The sequence below is a fragment of the Xyrauchen texanus genome, unplaced genomic scaffold (genome assembly GCF_025860055.1).
Source record: "Xyrauchen texanus isolate HMW12.3.18 unplaced genomic scaffold, RBS_HiC_50CHRs HiC_scaffold_160, whole genome shotgun sequence".
In the NCBI taxonomy this organism is placed as follows: Eukaryota; Metazoa; Chordata; class Actinopteri; order Cypriniformes; family Catostomidae; genus Xyrauchen; species Xyrauchen texanus.
This window is the reverse complement of record NW_026265982.1, coordinates 1770-25072: the sequence shown is the minus strand read 5'-3', so window position 1 is coordinate 25072 and position 23303 is coordinate 1770. Positions and strand designations below refer to the sequence as shown.

The following is a 23303-nucleotide window of genomic DNA, read 5'->3' as shown; positions in this document are numbered from 1 at the left end:
GAGCAGTATTTTAGTCATTTCCAATTAACCTGTAATTTTGCAAAATTACACAAAAAGTGTGAAAATATTATTTATGTGTATTTAAGATACATCAAATATTAGCTTTGAATAAGTTTCAGCAAGATAAAGGAGTCTGACAATTTATTTGAAAAATACTATAAACGTTTCATTTCCAGCAGAGATTTATTTTAAACTCACAACAGAATTTGAGATGTGCTGGAAACGACACTGTGATGGGAATTTACACGACTTTCAGAAGAAAAAAAAAAGAAAATCTCCACTGATACATGTACATATACCATTGAACACTGTTAGTGGATAAATTAAATAATGAATTTGAAAAATGTTGTAACGAGACTTTACTTTCTAGAAATTCGCAGTGCTAAAAGTGCATGAAGTTAAAGAAACGTACATACAATATAGTTAAACATTTTTGTTAGTAATTTGTTGTGTTGCCAATGTTGTAGATTTTTGCCTTAATCTATGAAGAATCACTCTCAAATTCTAAGGTTTTGATTTCAGAATATTAGACTTTATTGCAACCAATAAAGCCGAGTCGGCCTGCAGAGCAACTCACTAACTCTGGGTTTCATTCACTTAAATACATTTTCACAAACAAGGTTGGGCTTATCCTTTTTTTAAACATGCATGCAAAAACTGAAATCTAAGAAAGGAAAAAAAACTTATTACTAGAAAATACATCTTGTTTTTTGCCATGAAAGATAAAAAGTCTTATATAATGCATTGCACACTAGACTTTAAATCTTAATATAAGAAAATCGGTCTTCTTCGGTCTTGACAAGTACATTTTAACTCATTTTGAGGTAGATTTTACTAGAAACAAGTTAGAGTTATAAAGTGCAAGTTTTTGTGCATGTTCAATTAGATATTTGTGCTAATTTTAAGAATAATAGTACCCCTACAAATTCTAATTTCAAGAATCTTAATTAAGAAAGCTCAAAGATTTATGCTTTTGTTTTGATAGTCATCTCGGTTTGTGTCTGTTCAGGTATTTAAAAAATAAATGAAGACAAATTGCTTGTGTGAACAAACACTTGGTCAAAAAGTGGTTTGATTCTGATTTACTAAATTTCATATCAACAAAAACATACAACACTGAATTTCATGTATGTAGAACAATCATATACATTTTTGATACATTTTTTTATTCACAGCTGACTGTCAAAACAGACAGCACTTTACATGTGCATACTTATGCATCGTTATACAATCTTTTTTTTCTTTTCTTCTTAAAAAGGTTTGATCAACATTCTACTGTTGATTGAGCTTAGCTTGTTTTGAACCAAGAATATTTCAAAACATCACAATGATAAATGAAAGACAAAAAAAATAAATAAGGCCAAAGTAGTTTGTAATTTATAGAACACACCCCATAACTGCCTCACACATTTGAGGCTTTATGTAATTCAATTACATCTCCAAGGTAATACTTCATAGGGACATATGTAATGTCCCTGTGACTGAAACTGTAATACGGTGTGACGTCTACAAGGTTGTCTGCATTTACCAGTTCAGTTGCCTCTGCCAGGTTGGGAACCTCAATTTTATAAGACATGTAGTCTCTGTCAAAACAGACTGTACTGAACATCTGACACTCAAAACAATACAAAGATGAATTTATGACAAATATGTTCTTCACAAGTCCAAATTCAGGTAGGCTACTAGCATTTGCCATACACACAAGTAATGATTTTTCACGAATGTATTTGTTACCATTCAAAGTAATCCACTTAACAGACACTGCATGACTTATCTGATCAACTCCAAAGTAGTCCCTTACTTTTCCTTTTAAATATGGCATGTTTTTTACTTCTGATACTGGTCCCAATACACATTCGCTGGTAAAAATAGGGTGGTCGGAACTGTTTACATTCTGACAGCATTCAAACATTTGGTTATGCTTAATCAAGGACTTACAGACATTTTTGAAATTTACTTTTGAAACCCATTTTTTAAAAAAACAATGTTTGGATTCGAATCTCATGCACATGTGACGTAGCATCGGTCCCAACAGTTTAATCTGGGATGGAATATGAATCAAGTAATGTTGTTTAGGTGTAATGTTGTTCTCTGAGAAAAGGTCCTTTAAATGTTTAAGATGCTGTTCAATAAGTACTTTCAACTTGTCAATAGTCTCAAGGCAAATAACAGGTGAAAACAAAATTTGAACTATCTCCAGAAGCTCAAGAATGAATGATAAATAAGCAGTACCTCTAATCACATCCAACAGAAATGGCAATATTTTGAGTAAAACAAGCATTTGACCTGATGACTGTTTCAGTTTGTTGTCATTGGAAGCTAATGTACTGTACGCAATAGGGCTAGGTCTATCTCTAGTATCTTGTGGAGAGTATGGGAAACCAATGATATCAGAATTGAAAGCATCTAGGTTCAGTTGTCCCAAAAGAACCAATTGTTTCAACATACACTTAATTTCCAAAGGAGCAATGCCCTCAAGAATGACATGCATTATATCTTGAGGTGTTTGTTGGATTAAATTGAAGGCAGGGAAATCCATTACTTTGCTCCTTCGGTTTATTCCGTATGTAGTTTTAAGGCTACTCCTGAGATACTCAGTGCTGGCTTTCTCAATGTCACTGCACTGTCGAATATGTCTTTGTAGGGTCCTTTGCTCAAAGTTATCTTCATTATAAAACATTTGCATGTCCTCAAAAGAGCATTCACAATGTCTGCATTTACTGTACGCAAAGCCCACGCCCTCTTTAAATCCACACAACTCATGTTGAGCTAAAGTATCTCCACAAATGGAAACCACTGCTCCATATAGTTCATGTTCACCACTTGCCAGATGAATTTTCACACCATTATATAGCTTTACCAAGTCCTCATGCAATCTTGCCAATATGGCATCAACTCCACATTCTGAGAGTTCACTATGCTTCGCAATGGCAAGAAGGCGGATTGAAGCTAATTTTGACCTGTACTTTGGATTAATGTTTCCCAAAGTGTAGTAAAACATGAGCAATTTATTCTTTGAGGCATGAGACCCAAGGGGATTGCAAATTTCGATTTCATCCGAATAAAGGATTATCTGTAAAGCAGAGGGTCTAGAAGAAAATAAAGGGTGTGACAGCATGAGTTCAGCATCTATGATGTCATAAAAATATCCACCACTGCATTTCTTGGATCCACTATTTATCATGGCAAAGACTTTTGGATGAGACAGTAATTGTTCAAGACTCTTTATCAGGGGTATATAATGGAAACATTTGTTTTTTATGGCGAGATCTCTTCTTTTATCTCTTTTCTGACAACATACTGCCAATCCAACTGAAACCTCTTCTGCTTCCACAAAATTGAATTTTTCTTTTATGACACTGTCCTGTCTATATGATGTTGAAACTGCAGCAAATGGATCTTTAAAGGAGTCAAAGAGTCCCAAAGCTTCTTGCTGAAGTTCACTTCCTGCATGTCTGTGGAATACTGTTTGTAGCTGACTCCTCAAGCTGTTCAGTAACTGAGCTTGATACTCTTGAACCGCTGCCACAACATCATTCACACCGCTCTGAAAAAAAAAGAACATTAATTAGTTGGGAGATACACTGAACATTACAATATCACTGAATGAAAGGGCATTTTGTAAGGTATATTGTATTTATAAAATAAAAAAATAAAAAACAGAAGATGAGTATATATACACACTAGGGTTGGGCCGATGGACGACGTCTGTAAATACTTTCAAAACTTTTTTTAGTCTCAAATATTTTTTTTTGCTATTGATATGAAAACTTTTTCTCTCAAATATTCTTTTTTCTCTCATGAAATGCTTTTTTGCTATCAGTGTGATAACTTTTTCTCTCAAACTTTTTTTCTCTCTCAGATCATTTATTTTCTCGCATGTAATAAAGACACAATAATATCTCCATACCTGTCAGCCATCACGATGTTTAGCTGGCATCGCATTCATTTTTATTCAAAATAGAAATCTAGAGTCTTTACTATCACTTTTTTTAAAAAAATCAATTTAACACATCCATGCTGAATAAAAGTATTACTTTCTTTCAAAAAGAGAAAAAAAAACCTGACCCCAAACTTTTGAACGGTACTGTATATTGTTACAAACGATTTCAATTTTAAGAAATGTTGTTCTTTAACTTTTTATTCATCCAAAAATAAAAAAAAAAATAAAATAAAAAAGTATCACAGGTTATTAAAAAAAATTTAAGCAGCACAATTGTGTCCAACATAGATGATAAATCAGCATTTTAGATCCTGGAGGATCATGTGACACTGAAGACTGGAGCAGGTGGGCCACAGTAGGGGCAATATTCAACCACTTGAAAAGAGAGAACTCTAGATAAACTTAATCAATCTTAAAATTCTAACTCATAAATATATGTTCATTATTTTATTTATGAGTTTCTAGGCTATTTTAAGTCAACGTGAGATGGATATGTTGAATATTAATGAATGGCTTGGGTTGACAGGTTGGATATCTTATGGATTCCAGTCATTGCACTCAGTGGGGCAGTGGGTCTCTGAGCCCTCCCAAGCTCAACAGCACCCTGCATTTTTTCACACGCGCCTCATTCTCTCACAACTCTTCATGTTCATCATAAGACTGCTTTTATGTTATTAAGATACTCAACAAAATGGACATTTTGCCATAATTGTGTGTTATTGTAAGTTCAAGCACGAAAGAGAACCGTACTCTGGCGTGCTGTCTCTGCGGACGATACTGGCGCTCATGTTTCTGTGTGTGTGTGTGTCACAGTTATGACATTCACTGGCAGCGCAATCTTATGTCTTATACGGGATCGGGAGCCATCAAAGTCAGGCAACAAAAACCTGTTTCAAGACTTGAAACAATATCCCCCATTAGCACATGCAGAAACTAAAATTTGAAAAAAATTGAATAAAATTTCACATTTATCGTGATAAATTTCGATATCGACTGATATAAAAAAAAAATTATCGTGATAATTTTTGGCCATATTGCCCAGCCCTAATCAGTAGTAATAAAAATGTTTACGCCGAGGTGTGTCGGCTTCGAGCCAGCACCAACCACGGCTTTCTCACAGAGCTCCGGGTGATACCGCGTGAGGTGTCTGTGCATGTGGTCGTGTTTCCCGTGTAGCGGACTTTTGCAAAGCCAGACATCCCAAGTCTCCTGGAAGTTCCGGAGTCTCCCGCATATTGATAGCGTCTCCCTAATGGCCGCAAATTAGTTCAAATCTCCCATAATCTAGAGCGCGATGCGAGACAGAACATACTGCGCGCATAACATATAGCGCGCGCACGGCAGAGAGGGAGCGAGCGAGAGACCTTGCGTGTGTGCCTCATGATAGTCAACTCGGATAATGAATAGAGCATTTTATAACGGCTTTTAAGATCGATACTTGGCAAGTGCGCATCGAGAATCGATCGCGGGAGTAAATATCGTGAGATATCGCCATATCGATATTTTGGTGCACCCCTACCTGAAACACTCTTAAAATTGCATTTCATGACACAGTAACTGTAGTATTTTCAATCAATCAAATCAAATCAAATCACTTTATTGTCACACTACCATGTACACAAGTGCAACAGTAGGTGAAATTCTTGTGTGCAGTTCCGAGCAACATAGCAGTCATGACAGTGACGAGACATATACCAATTACAATAAACAACATACTTACACAAAACAATTTACATATCAAATGTACACATACTTACACAAAACAATTTACAAATCAGATGTACACATACTTACACAACACAATAATTATATACAATGCAGAATATAGAACAGAATATACAATACAATACAATAAGTGGGAGTATATGAAATATATATGTGTATATATATATATATATATATATATAGCAGTTGTATTGAGGAGAATATGTTGACAGTCCAGTGTGAGATTATAGATTAATAAAGTGCAGTGCTAATTATTGATCCTGATAGATCAAGAGTTCAACAGTCTGATTGCTTGGGGAAAAAGCTATCATGTAGTCGGCTGGTGCGGGTCCTGATGCTGCGATACCGCCTGCCTGATGGTAGCAGTGAGAACAGCCCATGACTTGGGTGACTGGAGTCTCTGATGATCCTCCGAGCTTTTTCACACACCGCCTGGTGTATATGTCCTGGAGGGAGGGAAGCTCACCTCCGATGATGTTCCTGGCAGTTCGCACCACCCTTTGCAGGGCTTTGCAGTTGTACGCGGTGCTATTGCCGTACCAGGCGGTGATGCAGCCAGTCAGGATGCTCTCTACAGTGCTGGTGTAGAACCGTGTGAGGATGTGGTGGTTCATTCCAAACTTCCTCAGCCGTCTCAGGAAGAAGAGGCGCTGGTGAGCCTTCTTCACAACGGCCTCAGTGTGGACGGACCATGTGAGTTCCTCAGTAATGTGGACACCGAGGAACTTGAAGCTGCTGACTCTCTCCACCGGTGCTCCATTGATGGTGATGGGGCTGTGTTCTCCGTCTTTCTTCCTAAAGTCCACAACAAGCTCCTTGGTTTTACTGACGTTGAGGGAGAGGTTGTGCTCCTGACACCAGCGTGTCAGAGTGTGCACCTCCTCTCTGTAGGCTCTTTCATCATTGTCAGTGATCAGACCTACCACCGTCGTATCGTCAGCAAACTTAATGATGGCATTGGAGCTATGTGTTGCCACACAGTCATGTGTGTACAGGGAATACAGGAGTGGGCTGAGAACACAGCCCTGCGGGGCTCCAGTGTTGAGGGTCAGTGATGAGGAGGTGTTGCTGCCCATTCTAACCACCTGACGTCTGCCTGACAGGAAATCCAGGATCCAGCTGCACAGCGAGCTGTTTAAGCCCAGAGCCCGGAGTTTCTCATCAAGCTTGGAGGGCACTATGGTGTTGAATGCTGAGCTGTAGTCTACAAACAGCATTCTCACATATGTGTTCCTTTTTTCCAGGTGGGAGAGAGCAGTGTGTATTGTAGATGCAATGGCATCATCAGTGGAGCGGTTGTTGCGGTAGGCAAACTGCAATGGGTCCAAAGAGGGGGCAGAACAGAGCAGATGTGATCTCTGATTAACCTCTCGAAGCATTTGCTGATGATGGGGGTCAGAGCAACAGGACGCCAGTCATTTAAGCATGTGATTATAGCTTGCTTCGGTACAGGCACAATGGTTGATGTTTTGAAGCATGTGGGGACTACAGACAGGGAGAGGGACAGATTGAAAATGTCCGTAAAAACACCAGCCAGTTGATTCGCGCACGCTCTGATGACGCGGCCCGGAATGCCGTCTGGACCCGCGGCTTTACGGATGTTCACCCGTCGGAATGATCGGGTTACATCCACAACAGAGACGGAGAGTGAATCAACCTCTGTAGCGTCAGCAGCGAGTGCTCTCTCCGCGAGGGCGGTGTTACTGTTGTTATTTTGATATTACGTGGGTTTTCTCCTCCGCTTGTGACCTCTAGAGGCGCAGGAGATAGCCTGTGTTATCACTAAAAATAGCTCACTGAAAGTTCTAATGAGCAGGTATCACGCTTATTCAAGCGTGAAAGAGAACTGGATTCTGGCGTGCTGTCTGTGCGTCGTGTGCGTCAGGACATTCACAGACAGCGAGCCAGAATCCAGTTCTCTTTCGCGCTTGAATAACAACACACACATGCCAAAATGTCAGTTTTGTCAATTGTATCCTCACAAGAACAGTCTTAAACGAGTTAAATAAAATCTTAAATGAACATCACAAGTAAATGAGAAAATTAAATGCGTAAAATCCTGTCATCAGCGACAGATCTTAAAGGGACAGCAGCCAATTCTGTCTGTCAGTAAAGTTAACCAAAGAACAAAGGGGAACAGAGCAAATTACTCACTGATCTTGTCTAAAGAACAAGCTTTAATAAGGATTAATCTATATTTAATTTATAATTTATGCAGTGCAGACTATTTGATAACCTTATTCAATTTCTGTATATTTCGTACCTGTTAGACAGGAAGCGCACAGGTAAATATGACATTTATTATGGGTTTATGTGAGGATTGTTTAAAGTTCACTTAAATTAAAAGTTGTTATATTTTTGAAGCCTTTTCAAATTTGTTGTTATATTTTTGAATATTTTGAAATTTGGGGGGGAAATCCTTTTCATCAAGACATCAGTAGCTATATTAATATCAGTGATATACTGGCCTTCATTCATAAAAAGATGCTATTAAACAATTATTTAAAACTTGTCTTTATATTGTTTTGACATTACATTTGAAATTGGGTCTCACATAATTTCAATTTTATTTACACACAAAACATTAACGTTGAACATTTTTGACTTTATAAAATTATTCTATCAAGTCTTGGCAATCGGCCCCTATTAAACAATAAAAAAGTAAGAAATATTTTTGTTATATAGTAGCCTACTTTTATTTTTGGCAGAATTTATCATTATAATCAACTTAATTATTTCTTGGATCTTAGTCCCTAAATGTATGTAAAGGAAATGGGATTCAAATCGGAAAAAAAAAAATCCCCCTTTTTGTGTCCCCCCACTTTTCAAACCAAAGTTACACCCTTGCTTACCTGTGAGAGATGATGTTTCTCTCTAGCAGTCATCACAATAGAAGTGGCATGTCTGGATAGCACATCATCACTCGATAATTCATCATTCTAAACACGAAGAAAACATTAAAAATATCAAATACTTGAATGTATAATACAGTTAAATAAGAGACTAAGTTACTGCTACTGCTATGATATGATATTAACAACATAAGAACTTATTAATTTACCGTGGTTTCTTGGGGGAGGCGTGAAGAACAGGAGTCATCTGAAGGCCTGTTTGGACCGAGTAGAGAGGGATTCGAATCCGAGGTTTCATTCGGTACATCCTGCGGGTCCGGGTTCTGAGGCGACTGTAAAACGGTGTTACTGCTTAAGCCAGCGAAAACTGTTTCACCAGTGTCAAACGCATCAAAATCAACAAAATGTTCCACAGGATCAGAAAGAGACGGTTGTAGATCCACATTACTACCCAATGTCGTTTCATTATCCGAACTGTTACTTGAGTTGCGAGTATCCTGAGTATCCAACGCTGTTGGTCCACTAACATTATATGCCCACAAGTTGTTGCCGTTCACTGTTCTTCTAGGTTCAATGGCTGACCTCTCTCTCCGATGTGATCTGCTACCCACGCCATCTAGATATTGTGAGTGTGTTCGTCTGATGTGATACCAAAAAGAGTTGTAGACTCTGTACTCTTTAGTGCACCCATCTATTCCACAAACCAGGCGGAAATCTGGACTACGACTATGTGCAAAATTGATGTGACTCAATAAAGATTTGAGAGAAAGAGCCACAAATACATAACAAATGACGCAGCGCCAAATCATTGTTTCTGGTTAAATTAAAGCATGCTTTGTACCTCAGATAAAACCGAAGAGTCGAGTCTAAAATCGTATCTTTCCTTCGCAACCAACGTGCCAACACAGGACGAGGAAGAGAACCGCGCACGCGTTGATCTTGTGACGCATAACGTTTTGTAATACGCATGCGCAATCAACGCGCCACCTGCAGCGATTGAGGAGCACTTTCAGTCAGTGGCACTTCCTGCTTCCTACCGCCAGTTTCTCACCATGGATGGACTTGATGGTGTTGCGATTTCCACTCTTAAAGGTAAGTCATTTGTAAAAATGTGTTGCAATTTCCTCTATTGGCCATTCTGTGTATTTGAAATTGAATTGTTATCGAAAATGCTTCCTACTGGAAACAACCTGTAACGGAATGAAATTAGCTGACAGCTAACATACTCTGACGCATTCAGCACGCTCTCGCTCCACATTCATTTTCTCACACAGAGAAAAATCGCGAAGAGGACACTGACACAGACAGACAAAGATAGAGCAGGTTACTTTTGATATTAAACGAATCATCAGCTCTCATATTCTGTCAATTTTATTACGAAATTCAAACAATAAAAACTGTTTTGGCGCTTGTAAATGTGACTGCTGTTGTAGTAACGTTAGTGCCTCAGTTCAAGCGGCACGTGAACCTATCTCTAAAGTTACCTCAGGAAAGCCGTGTAATGACCGTAGCACGTTAGTTGGCTTGAAAAATTAGCTATAGAGAGGAATATTTAGCTAAATAGGTGCACTATATTACGTATTATATATATATATATATATATATTTACCTATATCGTTAAAATATTATAACATTGTTGTTGTAATAAAAACGCATTGTATTTATATATTAGGCTATGTATTATATTATATAGTTGTTATTTTTAACCTTTAATAATAATACCAGCTGACAGGGCTCTGTATGTTTACAGAATCAGGCCTAGGTGATTTATCCAAATTAATCGATATTGAATCTAGATCAAAATCAAATCACAAGAATTGAAATCTTGAAATTTGTGTCAGCAATAATAAGAAAACAGTAAGTTAGACCAGTTATTGTACTATGTAACAGTTGTCACTAAACTTAATAAAATTCTGTTTAGTTACCAAATGTTTTGACAATCACAATCACTTAATTGTGATGCAAGTTTTTTTTTTAAATAAGCAGTTTATAAAAACAGATATAGGCTAAATGCTTTATTCTTGATTTAAGCATATCTATTGTGTTTAATAATTGTATTTTCATACTTTACTCATTATTAATTTATCATTTCTAAATTATTACATTATTTAAACCGGCTATTTAGTTGTCAGTGGTTCATAAGATCAGTTAGAAAGTCTAAGGAAATGATTAATAAACTATTTAAAGGTACATTTCATATTATTTGGACATATAGGCGTAGTAACAGTTACTCAGTGTGTTTGTGTTAATAAATGCTTTAATAAACTATTTAAATTCTTATTATTTAGACATTTGTGTTAATGAATGCTTTAGAGCGCTGTCTTGCCGTGAACTTTGTTAGATCTTATCTCTGTCCTGTTCATTCAATACGGGCCAAGAAGAGAAGCGACCAAACACCTCCACGCTTTCCCTATTTAAATACAGTTACACGAGTAGTGTAACTCGACCTAGGACGGTGACACAAAATAAAACGTTACGCTTTTCTAAGCGTGTAAAATGGATAACTATATTGTATGGCAGAATACCATTGCAAGTGCTTGGGAGCACTTCGTCTCGGCGACGTTTTATTTTGTTTCACCATCCTAGGTCGAGTTACACTACTCTAGTAACTGTATTTAAATAGGGAAAGCGTGGAGGTGTTTGGTCGCTTCTCTTGGCCCGTATTGAATGAACAGGGCTTAAGATCTAACAAAGGTTCACGGCAAGACAGCGATTTAGTGCACGCACTGAGACGAGAGAGGTAAGTATCAACTCGTCTTAGTTAAGGGAATAACATAGTTTAATATGAAAAACCAGTAGAGTATCCCTTTAACACATCTAAATAATAATATGTATAAATGTTCCTTTTTAATAGTTTATTAATCATTTACTTGCACATTCTAACTGATCTTATGAACCACTGACAACTCTTGAATAACTGGTTTGTAAATAATGTACTAATTTAGAAATGATAAATTGATCATTAAAGTCGTCATGAAATCAAATTTTACCATTCATATTTTTATATGTAATATTGTAGTTTATTATAAATGATTTATATGTGCACTTCATTATTTTTTTTAAATTCATGTACCCTTATAATCTTTAATCAAATACATTACCCATCCCTCTCCCCTCGAAAGGGCTTCTCTTCTCTTCCGGTCAAAACCTATTACTAGTGGGTAGGGCTGGGAAAAAAATCGATTTGATTTTAAAATCGAGTTTGTAGGTCAAATCGATTCATATTTTCAAAAAATCGATTTTTTAGATTTTTTTCTCCCCCTCTTCAGCCTATAGCGTACATACATTTTGCATTCGCCAAATCTTCCTTCAGAGTTTCCGCAGTTCGGGTGACAGTCAACACGATGAAACTCTCTCTAAGATGATTAAATGTTACTGTTATTATACTTGATCTGTAGATAAAGGTCTATGGTTTCGCATAAAACAACTTTATCTTGCTGGACTTTATTGCTGTAACTAAATCATGTTACTTTCTACCGGTGTCTGTTAGATCACAACACTAGAGTAGAGTCAGAGCACTATAATTGTTCTTCATGCGCACAGTAACTGAAATTTAAAACTGTTAAAAGAAAAGGCTCAATAAACTATTGCATAGATAGATACTGTATATTATACACTACGCATCATCAATATGTCTTTCCTTTGTGCTTTGAACTCTTCAATGCGGACTCGACACGCTGCGCGCTGTAACTCCGTGTGGCTTCAAGCGCATCATTCTGCGCGACGGGATGCGCATAAGCGCTTTTGGCGGTATTGGAGCCTTTCATATCATAATACTTTTGCACAATGAAAGGTTATTAATCTTTCTTGTTCTGTCCTATCTATCATATGTTCCTGCCTCATTAACAGCTGTGCTATACATTTAAGACATGTCTCAATTTTAATAATTATAGTAGACTAGGCTATATAATAATTGACCAAAGAGCAATGTGTAACGTTTTACCAGATTTAGTGTTCTTATCCCCACTAAATGTTTTTTTTTTACTAAATGTTCATATTTTATACAATTATTGTGCACTTGGGATTTTTCTAGACTAAATTTTACTGCCGAATTATCCACTAATCTAGTTTATAACAGCATTTTTGTCATAGATTATGATCATATATTTTTTGGAATAGTGTTTTTTCTTTATAATGAAGTTGTCTGTATTAAGTAGATTGTGTTTAACACCCAAAAGAGTGATTATCAGTTCAACACACAGTGTTATAGAAATTCTACTTGATTTAAAAAAATAAAAAAAAACCGAATCAAATCGTAAATCGAGTTTTTTATAAAAAAAATCGCAGATTTTTTTAGGGAGAGAAATCGCCCAGCCCTACTAGTGGGTGTGGCTATTGTGACTGACGCTATCTCCACACCTGACTGTAAACTGGCATTCAAATCTGCCTCCATTTTGTTAGCAACGCCCAACCTCCAACGATCCAATCAATTCCCAAAGGATGAAATCAAGCCCCGCCCCTTCATTTTTTTTCTAATTTCAGAAGCCGTTTAACTCGGATATATGTCACAATAAGGAAAAAAGGACAATCTCAACTTCCATTTCATGACAACTTTAATAAAGTATGAAAATACAATTATTAAACATAATAGATATGCTTATAAATAAAGAATAAAGAATTTAGCCTATAGCTGTGTTTATAAACTTCTTATTAATGTATATTAGTGCTTTATAAATTATGAATTAGCCTAACTATTTAGTAATGCTTAGGCTAACTGATGATTCATATCATGCGTTATTATAAAGTGTTACCTAAATGTTTTTATTTAAATGTGTTTACACTAACATCGGTTATTGCATAACAAACATACAATGAACATTTGTACTACTAACCAATGTTGTTAAATGCTCTAGAACTGTTTATTGCTTTTTCATTATACTTAATTAATTTACTGATGCTAACAAAAATAACCTTAAGTGTTATGAAACTGTTATCATTATTGCCTGGTTTTTACTCACAAATCATTTAATAGATTTAATATTTCTGCCATGTTAGGTCCATGTTACAAAACAGAAATTTCTCTATTTTGGTAAACTAAATAGCTATATGATGTGAATATATTTTTAAAATATCTGAAAAGTTCTGCATAGAAAGTATAACGCTTAGAATCCTGAGCTATTCTAACTAACATATTTACATGTGTTCTAATCTAAGCTGCTAACATTGGGGAAGAGATTTTACCAACTCTCTCACGAGATGATATCCGAGATCTCTTTCCTGGTCCTGAGCACTTCCTGCGAGCAAAGCCATTTGGCTCATGACTCATAAGGAAGAACAGGTAATTTTACTTAATACTTATGTTTTGGATATTTTTAACCTGTTAGTGGAAATTACATTTTCAGTACTTTAGCCACACCATATGTAAGTTGGTGTGGTTAAAGATTAACACTTACACATACAAGTGAGATGTTCTGAAAATAAAATGATTTTTTCTGATTTGATTAATGTACAGTATACATTTGTATTTTAGGGGCACACGATTCCTGTTGAAGGCCAAGGTTCATCAGCAGATGATGAAAATAATGAAAGTTCAAACCGAGATGACCCCAGCACTTCAAAGTTTTTGAAGTTACCCAGCCCAGAATACGTTCTCTTCACTGATAGTGAACTACAACACGTGAGACGAGCATACTTTGAGCAGCAGCGTCTTGGAAAAGAGAGTGAAGTCACCTTATCAAAGGAGCTCTTCTGCCGGCTCATCCGAAATACCATGACAAATATGATCTCAATTGCAAGAGCCTCTTCAGATGACTACAAATACCCCACTAAACATGAAGTTCTTGCCATGGCAAAGCGGTTAGTGGAATACTACTCTATGATAAAAGATAAGTCAACTGGATCTAGTCACGAGTGGGTAAGTGACTTTATTTACTTGAATATTTATAGTTAAAGCATGTTTTTTGCTTAAATTGTTTCAAATCTGTTCATTGATGATTTTGTTCTGTTGTACAGGACTCTGTTGCCAAAAAGCTCATGAAGCGACTTTCAAATATCCGAAGTCCTGTGAAGGCCAAACACCCTCCTTCCAAGAGAGCCCGTCTGGACAAAGAACCTTCTGCTGCAGTGGCAAGTGACTATGATGCTGATTCCAGTGCATCAACACTTCATCTATCACCACCTTCAAAATCAAGCACCCCACGGCAAGACAATGACAGCATCGATGAAGCATGTATGTACATCAAAATTTACTATAAAATGTATTGAATTTTTGGAATAAATAATACCATAATCTTTGGTAATATATGTAAGCCTAATTCTGCCTTATTTCTTTTTATGTGGCATACATTCTTGAATTGTTGATTTTGTGCATCTTGTTCAATGATATATTCTAATTATATTGTATGGCTGAATTATAGCCGATGGTCCAGAAACCAGCCTCGACACCCAGAAAACACAGGCACGACATTACAGGACTCTACGGGAAATGTACAAATCAAAGAAGCCAAACAAAGCTGCTGTAACTCATCTATTAGACCTGGAGTTCCAGTCCAGAAGAAATTTCATCGACTCAGATACTTTGAAGGAGCAAAACAGACCTACACAAATATTACAGGCATACCCATGCTTCAAAGAACTGGACCATGTGAGTACACTGAAGCATAATTTAGACTGATGTAAAACATATCATCTACCTAACTGCAGACATACAGGTTGATGATTCTTATAACTTGTAATAATTATTTATCTCAGACAATGGATGAACTGCGGAGAATCATTGAGCCAAACAATTGCCAATACATTTCTGAGGTGAAAGGCAGGTGGGAGACCTTCTACTCCAAGGTTCAGTTTTATGGTGTCATGAAGAAAGTCATGAAGCCTCCAAGGACATTAAATGGAGGTAAAGCTGTATTTTATTGATTGATTGATTTTTTTATAGATAATACCCACACACCTAATTTCAGTAACACTTTATAATAAATACAGTAATAAAGTCCTTGCAAATCATTTGCAAACTATTAGCTAGTTAACTGCTCATTGTATTTGTATTTTATTGTTTACATCTGTTTGTAAACATTTTAAGGAACACTGAATATGAATGCATTTAATGTCTAATAAAGGTTGGGTTAAAAGCTTAATTAATAACATTTTCCATTCTCAATCTAAAGAAAACTATTTACTCCTAATGGGAGGCAGTGGTTCATGTAGGTTGTCTACAAACCGGAAGGTTGGTGGTTCAATCCCCGGGTCCACCTGACCAAGTGTCGAGGTGTCATTAGCGAGACCACTAACCCAGCTGCTCCCGACGAGCTGGATGAGCCTTGCATGGCTGTCACCGCCGATGGGTGAATGTGAGGCAATATGTAAAGCGCTTCAGTGGCCATGGGTCTGTTGAAAGCGCAGTCCATTTACCATTCCTAATAACCAATCAATTTTTTTTTTACTACGAGCTAATTAAACAATAATAATTGTGTTAATTACATTGACAATGAACTCACTACTTGTATATAGCATATTAATATATTAAAGGGTACCTATTATGGCATTTAAAATGTTCCTAATGTTGTTCTGGGAGTCCCCAACAACAGTTTTACATGCATGCAATGACAAAAAACACTTTTGTTGTCTTATAATATGCATTTATTTTTACCTGATTTGCTCAGCGATTCCCAAATGATTCGTTTGACGACTCATTTTTCAAACCCCGCCTTTGCGTGACGCTATTCTGCGGTGATTGGTCAGACGACCCAGTCAGCTATTTTTCGCGTTAACCCAAAGCTACATATTGATAAAGCACTGCAGTACTACAATACGCTCTATTCTTTATGACAACTCCAATAACAACGACAAACATTTTACATATTTCAAAAAACACACACACACAGCTTGGAGACCTAAGAGCTGAGCAACTGACACACACACACACACACACACACACACACACACACACACAGCTTGGAGACCTAAGCTGCGTTGAGCGTAACTGACACACACACACACAACACACAACTCATAACAGCAACAATTATTAATAATACTTACAGGTTGTGATTCGGAGGATGAAGCCGATCCAAATAAACTTGGTACTGAACCTTCCTTCAGTATCAGGCGACTCGCGAATCCACACTTGAAAGCATTTATGTTTGTAAAGGAATCCTCATTAAAATAACGCGAACACAGCTCAAGGTAGCTATACCTGTGTGGTATAGTTGTAAATATAAACTCTAGCAAGATTCTTCACATGCTCGTCCCTGGGCAGTGAAAAAAAAGTTCGCTTTTGATTCGCACTTCAGAACAGCTCGTCGACATGTTGTTTTCACTGTTTTCTGGCGCGCGCAATGAGTGGGCGTGTCTTATTCAAATAACTTGTACAAGTGACGTACGAAAGTTAGAGAAAATGCATCGTTCGTCTATCGATTCATATCAGCGACTTAGAGTCGACTCTTACTTTTGAGAGACAATAACTTTGTATACGGTGAACTTTCATATTTAAAACTTTGCAGGATGTTTTCGTTCACTTAGATCTATGTTACACACTACATGAAAGGTAATTTTCAAAAATCCATGATAGGTACCCTTTAACCATGTAGATACTACAATATATGAACTATGAATTAACTATAAACTAATAGTTTGCAAGTATGTTATTACTGTAGACTTATTATAAAGTGTTACATTTCTTAGTGCATATCAATATAGATCTCCTCTCTTGTGTTTTTTTTTTTTACTAGTTGAACATGCCATTGCTGTTTTTACTGCCCTGCCATTGCTCTTCCCATCTGGCTCTGCAGTACCCAAGAAAGTGGTCCCAATCAGTGAGGCTCTTTTCCACATTCTTACGGTGAGTTTTACTTCAGTAATAATAATTTATTATTATTATATTATATTATTATTACCATTGGGTCCATTGACAGCTATTTAATTAACACTTTGATGGCCCAGAAAGGCAGGAAATACATTATTAAAATAGTGCATGTGACTAGAATGGTTCAATCTTAATTTTATGAAGCGAAGAGAATATTTTTTGTGCACCAAAAATACAAATCAATGACTTTATTCAACAATTAATTCTCTTTTGTATCAGTCTCTGACGCGCGCTCACAAGAGCACCACGATGCATACACTTGTGTGTGTGTGTGTGTGTGTGTGTGTGTGTGGTGATGACGGCTGTGTTTACAAGCAGAGGAAGACACACACACAACATAAAACAGTTCAGAACTATGTCTGCAGATTTCGAAACAGAGGATGAATTGCACTTTTTTAAAACCAGAATATACAGAGAACGAACTAAAAGAGATGGAAGAGACTGCAACACAAACACAGCCACAAGCTTCTGAAAGACAGAGAGCAATGAAGAGCTGGTGGTGTAGATCATCAGTGCCAAGTGATGCCTACTGAACAGGAGGAGAGTGTGTGCTGCATCGATTGTGAAATTGTCATGCCACATCTTGAAAGTTTGGATATTTCAGATGATGAGACGACACATGTATCTCGCTGTATAACAGAGGACCCGGCTTTCCACACGCATACGTCGTGGTGCTCTCGTGATTGCGCGTCAGAGACTGATACAGAAGAGAAGAAATTGTTGAATAAAGTCATTGATTTGTATTTTTGGTGCACAAAAAATATTCTCTTCGCTTCATAAAATTAAGATTGAACCATTCTAGTCACATGCACTATTTTAATTTTGTCTTTCCTGCCTTTCTGGGCCATCAAAGTGTTAATTAAATAGCTGTCAATGGTGGCTTTTTTAAAAGGATTTAAATGCTGTTACATGTAAATGGTCTTTATTTATAAATGTTTTAATTTGGATGTAATCACATACTTATACTGCCCTCAGTACCACAAAGCAGTACACCAACAACTGAAACTGATTAAAATAGCTTAAAAGTGGCTTTTTTTTGATTATCTACCCAAATTACTATAACATTTACTAAAAATAAAAACAATCTGAGCATATTTAAGCAAAACCCATCTCTCAAAAGACATTAAGAGTAGTTGAAAGTGTCTTGCTCTGTGATGCTTCCATATTTATTCATTAACCACTTCCATCCCACAACAAATGAAACAAACATTACTTGACCAAACACTGTTATGCAAATGGTCTGCCACAACACATCAAAGTGTTCTGTTTTCAGTTAAAACGGTGTTGTGTAAGCGCAAGTGAATCAATCAAAACTAACTTTATCTGGACAATAACTTTATTCTAGATCTGCTGTAAATCCAAAACAATCTCTGTTACTGTAATCTCCTGTTATCAAAGCTGCTTTGAAACAATCTATACTGTTAAAAGCGCTATATAAATTAAGGTGACTTGACTACTTATTTTGCTGTTTTGCTGTGTTTGTAGTCTAAATTCTATATTTATATATTTGATTTTCTAGCCCTCAGAGGACCCTGATACCTTCGTTCACCGGCGTGTGCTTTCTAGCCCTGTTTTGCTGGTTGGTGAGGAGAACTGCATGGTGGTTGTAGGTACAACTCCAGTTGTAACCTTTGAGAAAGATTTGCTCCACGAGGGGCTTCTCTACCTCCTGGCATATTACTATGCATTCCACCTGACCTATCCCAGGTGTATTGCCACACTCTTGTCTGTGTTGCAAACAGAAGTTCTGGTAGATGTCCTCCATGAGCAGGATGCAACCCCCTCTTATAAAAAGGCCATTCATGAATGGAAAATGTTTGTGGAATAAATACTGTTGCAAACCTGTATGGCTGAGGCAGTGATGGATTATTTGTTTGTTTTTTATTTTTTGGTTTGTTCCTCATTATATTTGCACTTGATTTGTGCTAGTATGAGATTTCCCTGCTTTTTCAGTAGTATTTTTTTCTTGAATCAATTGTATTAATGCAATACATTAGTTGACTAATTGCTGTTTGAGGAATATGCAGCTTAGGCATAGCCTTTTTATGCAGAACATTTGCTGTTTATGTGCCATGTTATGACACTGACACTTCCTTATGTCAGTTGAATAGTTCATCCTGCTTTATGTGCTCCAATTGTTAAAGAGGATGTTCTTTAATAAATGTTCAGCAAAACTGAATATGTTGTTTGATTATTTATTTAAATGTATATATTTGTACTATATTTCTTTATTGGGTTGTTTTAAGAATTTTCATCTATTTTCAGGTCTGGCATCTTGAAAATCTAAATAAGGTTAAATTTTCTAGTTTTAAAGCAATCCACTAAAAATGAATTAATATTCAGTGCTTAAAAAAAGTGAAAACTGCATAGTTTTAAGCATGTTTGTCTAGTTTTAAGACCAATGGTTTATTAGTGATTAGATTTAAGATAAAATATTCTAGTTTTAATGCAATTTTCACTAAATTTATTTATTATTTAATTCTTATAATGAGTAAAAACTGCATAGTTTTAAGCATTTGTGGCTAGTTTTAAGACCAACATATCTTTTTAGAGACTAGATTTAAGATTAAATGTTCTAGTTTTAATGCAATTTTCGCTAAATTTATTTATTATTCAATTTTTATAATAAGTAAAAACTGCATAGTTTTAAGCAATTTTGCCTAGTTTTAAGATTTAATTGCATTTATCAGTGACTAGATATTTATGCTATTTTCAAGAATTCTTATCAAGTCAGTTTTGCTTACCCCATTGGCAGATTTTTTTGCTTGATTTTAGTTCACTTTAACTAGATTCAAGTGAATCTTGATTATTTCAAGAAAGGCATTTTTTGCAGTGTATCAGACTCTGGTCTGACCATATTAGGAAGTAACAGAACCACCTTTGGAAGGGATATATTCTCCCAGCAGTCATGGAAGCCCCCTACATAATGCTTACTCTGCACACCTTCAAATGTCACACATATATGGAACACACATTCCTAAGGCCTTCATGCACATACAGTAAACTATATGTTTGCCTGTCAGATATAACTGTGGTACAAATTAACAATGTTTACATTGATTATACCTAATAAAATCTCCTACATATTCCCCCCTTTGTGACTTTTTTAGAGTCACATCCCTGAGTGCAGTTTCATAATTCAGCCGCTTTAGCTATGCTATCTAGTGACTCAATTAAGTCTCACCATTGCACTGCCAATGACCCCATTATGCAACCGCACTCCGGTGGAGATTACCAAACATCTCTACTCAAATTGTTTCGAGAGCAGAGTAAAAGATCCTGTCTCCATTTTCTTTTAATATATAAGCATGTTATAATCCTAAATGTCCAATTGGTTCAGCTTGATTGTGATGGTTCCGCTTTAATTGTGTTTGCCATAGACTTGTGGAGTACATAATCAAACCATCCATCATATCATTAAAGTGTAATGCAGATGTCTTCAACCCAGATACTTTACGTATCGTAGAGGGCCACCCGTTGGGGAGAGGTTAGGCTAGCACTTTCACCCAGGGTATGGCTCATCTTTTATTAATCTTCTTCGTCTTCATTGGAAGTGCTTGACTCCTCATCCAATGTTTGTGAATCCCAATTTGGTTTTTTAATCCAACCCTGATGCTCTACTAGAACTCTACCATTATCTTGACATCTTAATAATTCCATTTGCTTAACTGTGGCTTTAATAACTAATGACCTTAATAAAGGCAGCATACAACTAAATACTAACACTCCTATTACTATTGCAATTCCCAAAAACATTCCTAATTTAGCAAACCATGCTCCCCATGCTCCTAACTTTAAATCAAACCAATCCCACATTTGATTATCTCTTCCAGCATTTGATTTAACTTCGGTTCTTAAGCTTTTTAACTTAATCATGACTTCACTAAATGTTCCTCCTGGTGCAGTTTTGTTTGGTATGAAAGTACAACACTGATCTCCAAACATAACACATACACCCCCTTGTTTTGCCAATAACCAATTAAGAGCCTGTCTGTTTTGCAATGTCATTCTACTTGTTTCATGTACTTGCTCTCCTAAAGCAGATAAAGCATCATCAGTGTAATTAATAAATCTTTGTTGATTATAGTAAATATAATTGATCCACTCTGTATTCTTATTTTGTGTAATCCAAATGAATATTGATTCTATCCCTGCTTTGACCTCATCTCTAGCCTTAAATTCATTAGGTATACCCCTAGGTTGACCAATTGAGTCTAAAAACACATTAGGGCCTGTTTTATATGCTCTTTTCGTTCTGTTTCTATCTTCCTTTATGAATTGTCCTGCTTCCCACTGTGACATTGTAATTTCCTGAATCAATCGTACTCTAACACATATCCCTTTCCATCCTAGTGGTAACGATGCCATAAGTTGTTCTTTCCCACAGACCCAGAAAAAATCTGCCACCACTAGTGTTTGATCTTCATATAATTCTATGGACGGTAATGCTATAGTTTGATTCTCACACTTTTCTTGATTTATTTGTATTCCCTTTCTTAATCCTTGTGCTTGAAGTTCTGGGGCTCTTACAGGTACATCTGAGTTCCAAGCATTTTTTTTATCTAGGTTCCATGTAGTAGCACATTTTCCCATAAATTCTCCCAAATCATGAACTCCTTTAGGTTTACTATAACACTCATACTCTTGGCTATAATCTATGTCATACCATTTTGGGCTTTGTACCTTTCCTTTTTTTATTTTAATGTTTTCTTTTATATCCCCATATCTACACCAATCTCCCCAATGTGGTTTATTGAAGTGATCCTTAAGAATGGAATTTCCCAGAAATGCCAAACATTCTGCTGGGCAGTATGGTCTAACATGTTTTCTTAAATGACATAAGTTTCTATTAAAGTTGGCACACTTTTGATAGTCATGCTGATTTGGAATTACCGTTACCTTATTTAGAGGTGATTTGGAGCATAGTAGGCAGTTTTCCATACCTATTTCTTTTGCTGTAAAAGTTGCCCATTCATACCATTCATTATTTTGTGCTGTTTCCCTAATATATCATCTAATTTCCTAATATTTCCATTACTCTCGATCTTATTTTCAATGTTTCTACGTTGTTTTGATATCTTTTGTGTTTTACCTAATTCTTGATTTGTTTGCGTTATTTCTGAATTGCTACTAGGTTTGACTGAGGGCTGAAAAATCAATGATAGGGAAGTCTGGTTGACTTCCTGAGTAACAATGTTGGCTGTGGCTTGAGCTTGCATTGCCAGATGCAATAGGTATATGATGATTATCACAAATGTTATTGGATTCATTTCTATTGGTTTCTTGATCTTCTCTGCTTTGCTCCACTCCCTGTGTAACTTTTTCTGAACTTTTAGCATTCTGTACCTTTTCCTCTTGTGTCTCTGGTCTTACCACACTTTCTTTTGTACTGTCGGGATCAAGTTTTTCTCCTTCTCCTGCCTTACTTACTTTGGGTACCCTTGTACAGTGGTTCAAATGATACCAGGTGGTACTTCCTTCGACTGGGACCGCTGTTGCAGTAGCTGTCACCACTTTGTAAGGTCCCTCTCTCCTGGGCTCATTCCATTTTCTTCTGAATACTCTCAAATAGACTTGATCTCCTGGAACGACTGGACAAGATGTCTCTGTCTCTTTTTCAGGCTATTTTCTCTTTTCCTGTAAATAGATAGCTTTATGTATTGCAGTTAGTTTTTTCATATACGACCTCAGTTCCATTTGCAATTGCTCAAGAGGGGGTCCTTTGTACGGTCCTCTGCAATATGGCACAGGCATGGGTCGACCCGTAAGCATTTCATGCGGTGTTAAATGCATGCTTCTGTTAGTTTGCATGCAATAACTCATTAGCGCAAGAGGTAGAGCATCAATCCAGTTGAGTTTAGTACTTTCACATATTTTGTTAAGTTTGGCCTTGAGGGTACCATTTACCCTTTCCACCAGCCCTTGAGATTGTGGGTGGTAAACACAGCCTAACCTCTGTTTTATTCTTAGTTGCTGTAAT

General features: G+C 36.5%; 2 protein-coding genes across 2 annotated transcripts; one reads left to right on the top strand and one right to left on the bottom strand.

Annotated features, from left to right (window-relative positions):
* Positions 1 to 1214: 1214 nt before the first annotated feature.
* On the bottom strand, positions 1215 to 9355 carry LOC127641772 (uncharacterized). Its single transcript, XM_052124638.1, has 3 exons — positions 8730 to 9355; positions 8521 to 8607; positions 1215 to 3547 (listed from the first exon to the last, which is right to left on the bottom strand). The coding sequence occupies exons 1-3, from the start codon at positions 9327 to 9329 to the stop codon at positions 1403 to 1405; spliced, it is 2832 nt and encodes a 943-aa protein (XP_051980598.1). The 5' UTR covers positions 9330 to 9355; the 3' UTR covers positions 1215 to 1402.
* A 191-nt stretch (positions 9356 to 9546) lies between these two features.
* On the top strand, positions 9547 to 19485 carry LOC127641773 (uncharacterized). Its single transcript, XM_052124639.1, has 8 exons — positions 9547 to 9612; positions 13675 to 13798; positions 13991 to 14374; positions 14473 to 14689; positions 14877 to 15103; positions 15211 to 15358; positions 17190 to 17299; positions 18843 to 19485. The coding sequence occupies exons 2-8, from the start codon at positions 13778 to 13780 to the stop codon at positions 19149 to 19151; spliced, it is 1416 nt and encodes a 471-aa protein (XP_051980599.1). The 5' UTR covers positions 9547 to 9612; positions 13675 to 13777; the 3' UTR covers positions 19152 to 19485.
* Positions 19486 to 23303: the final 3818 nt, after the last annotated feature.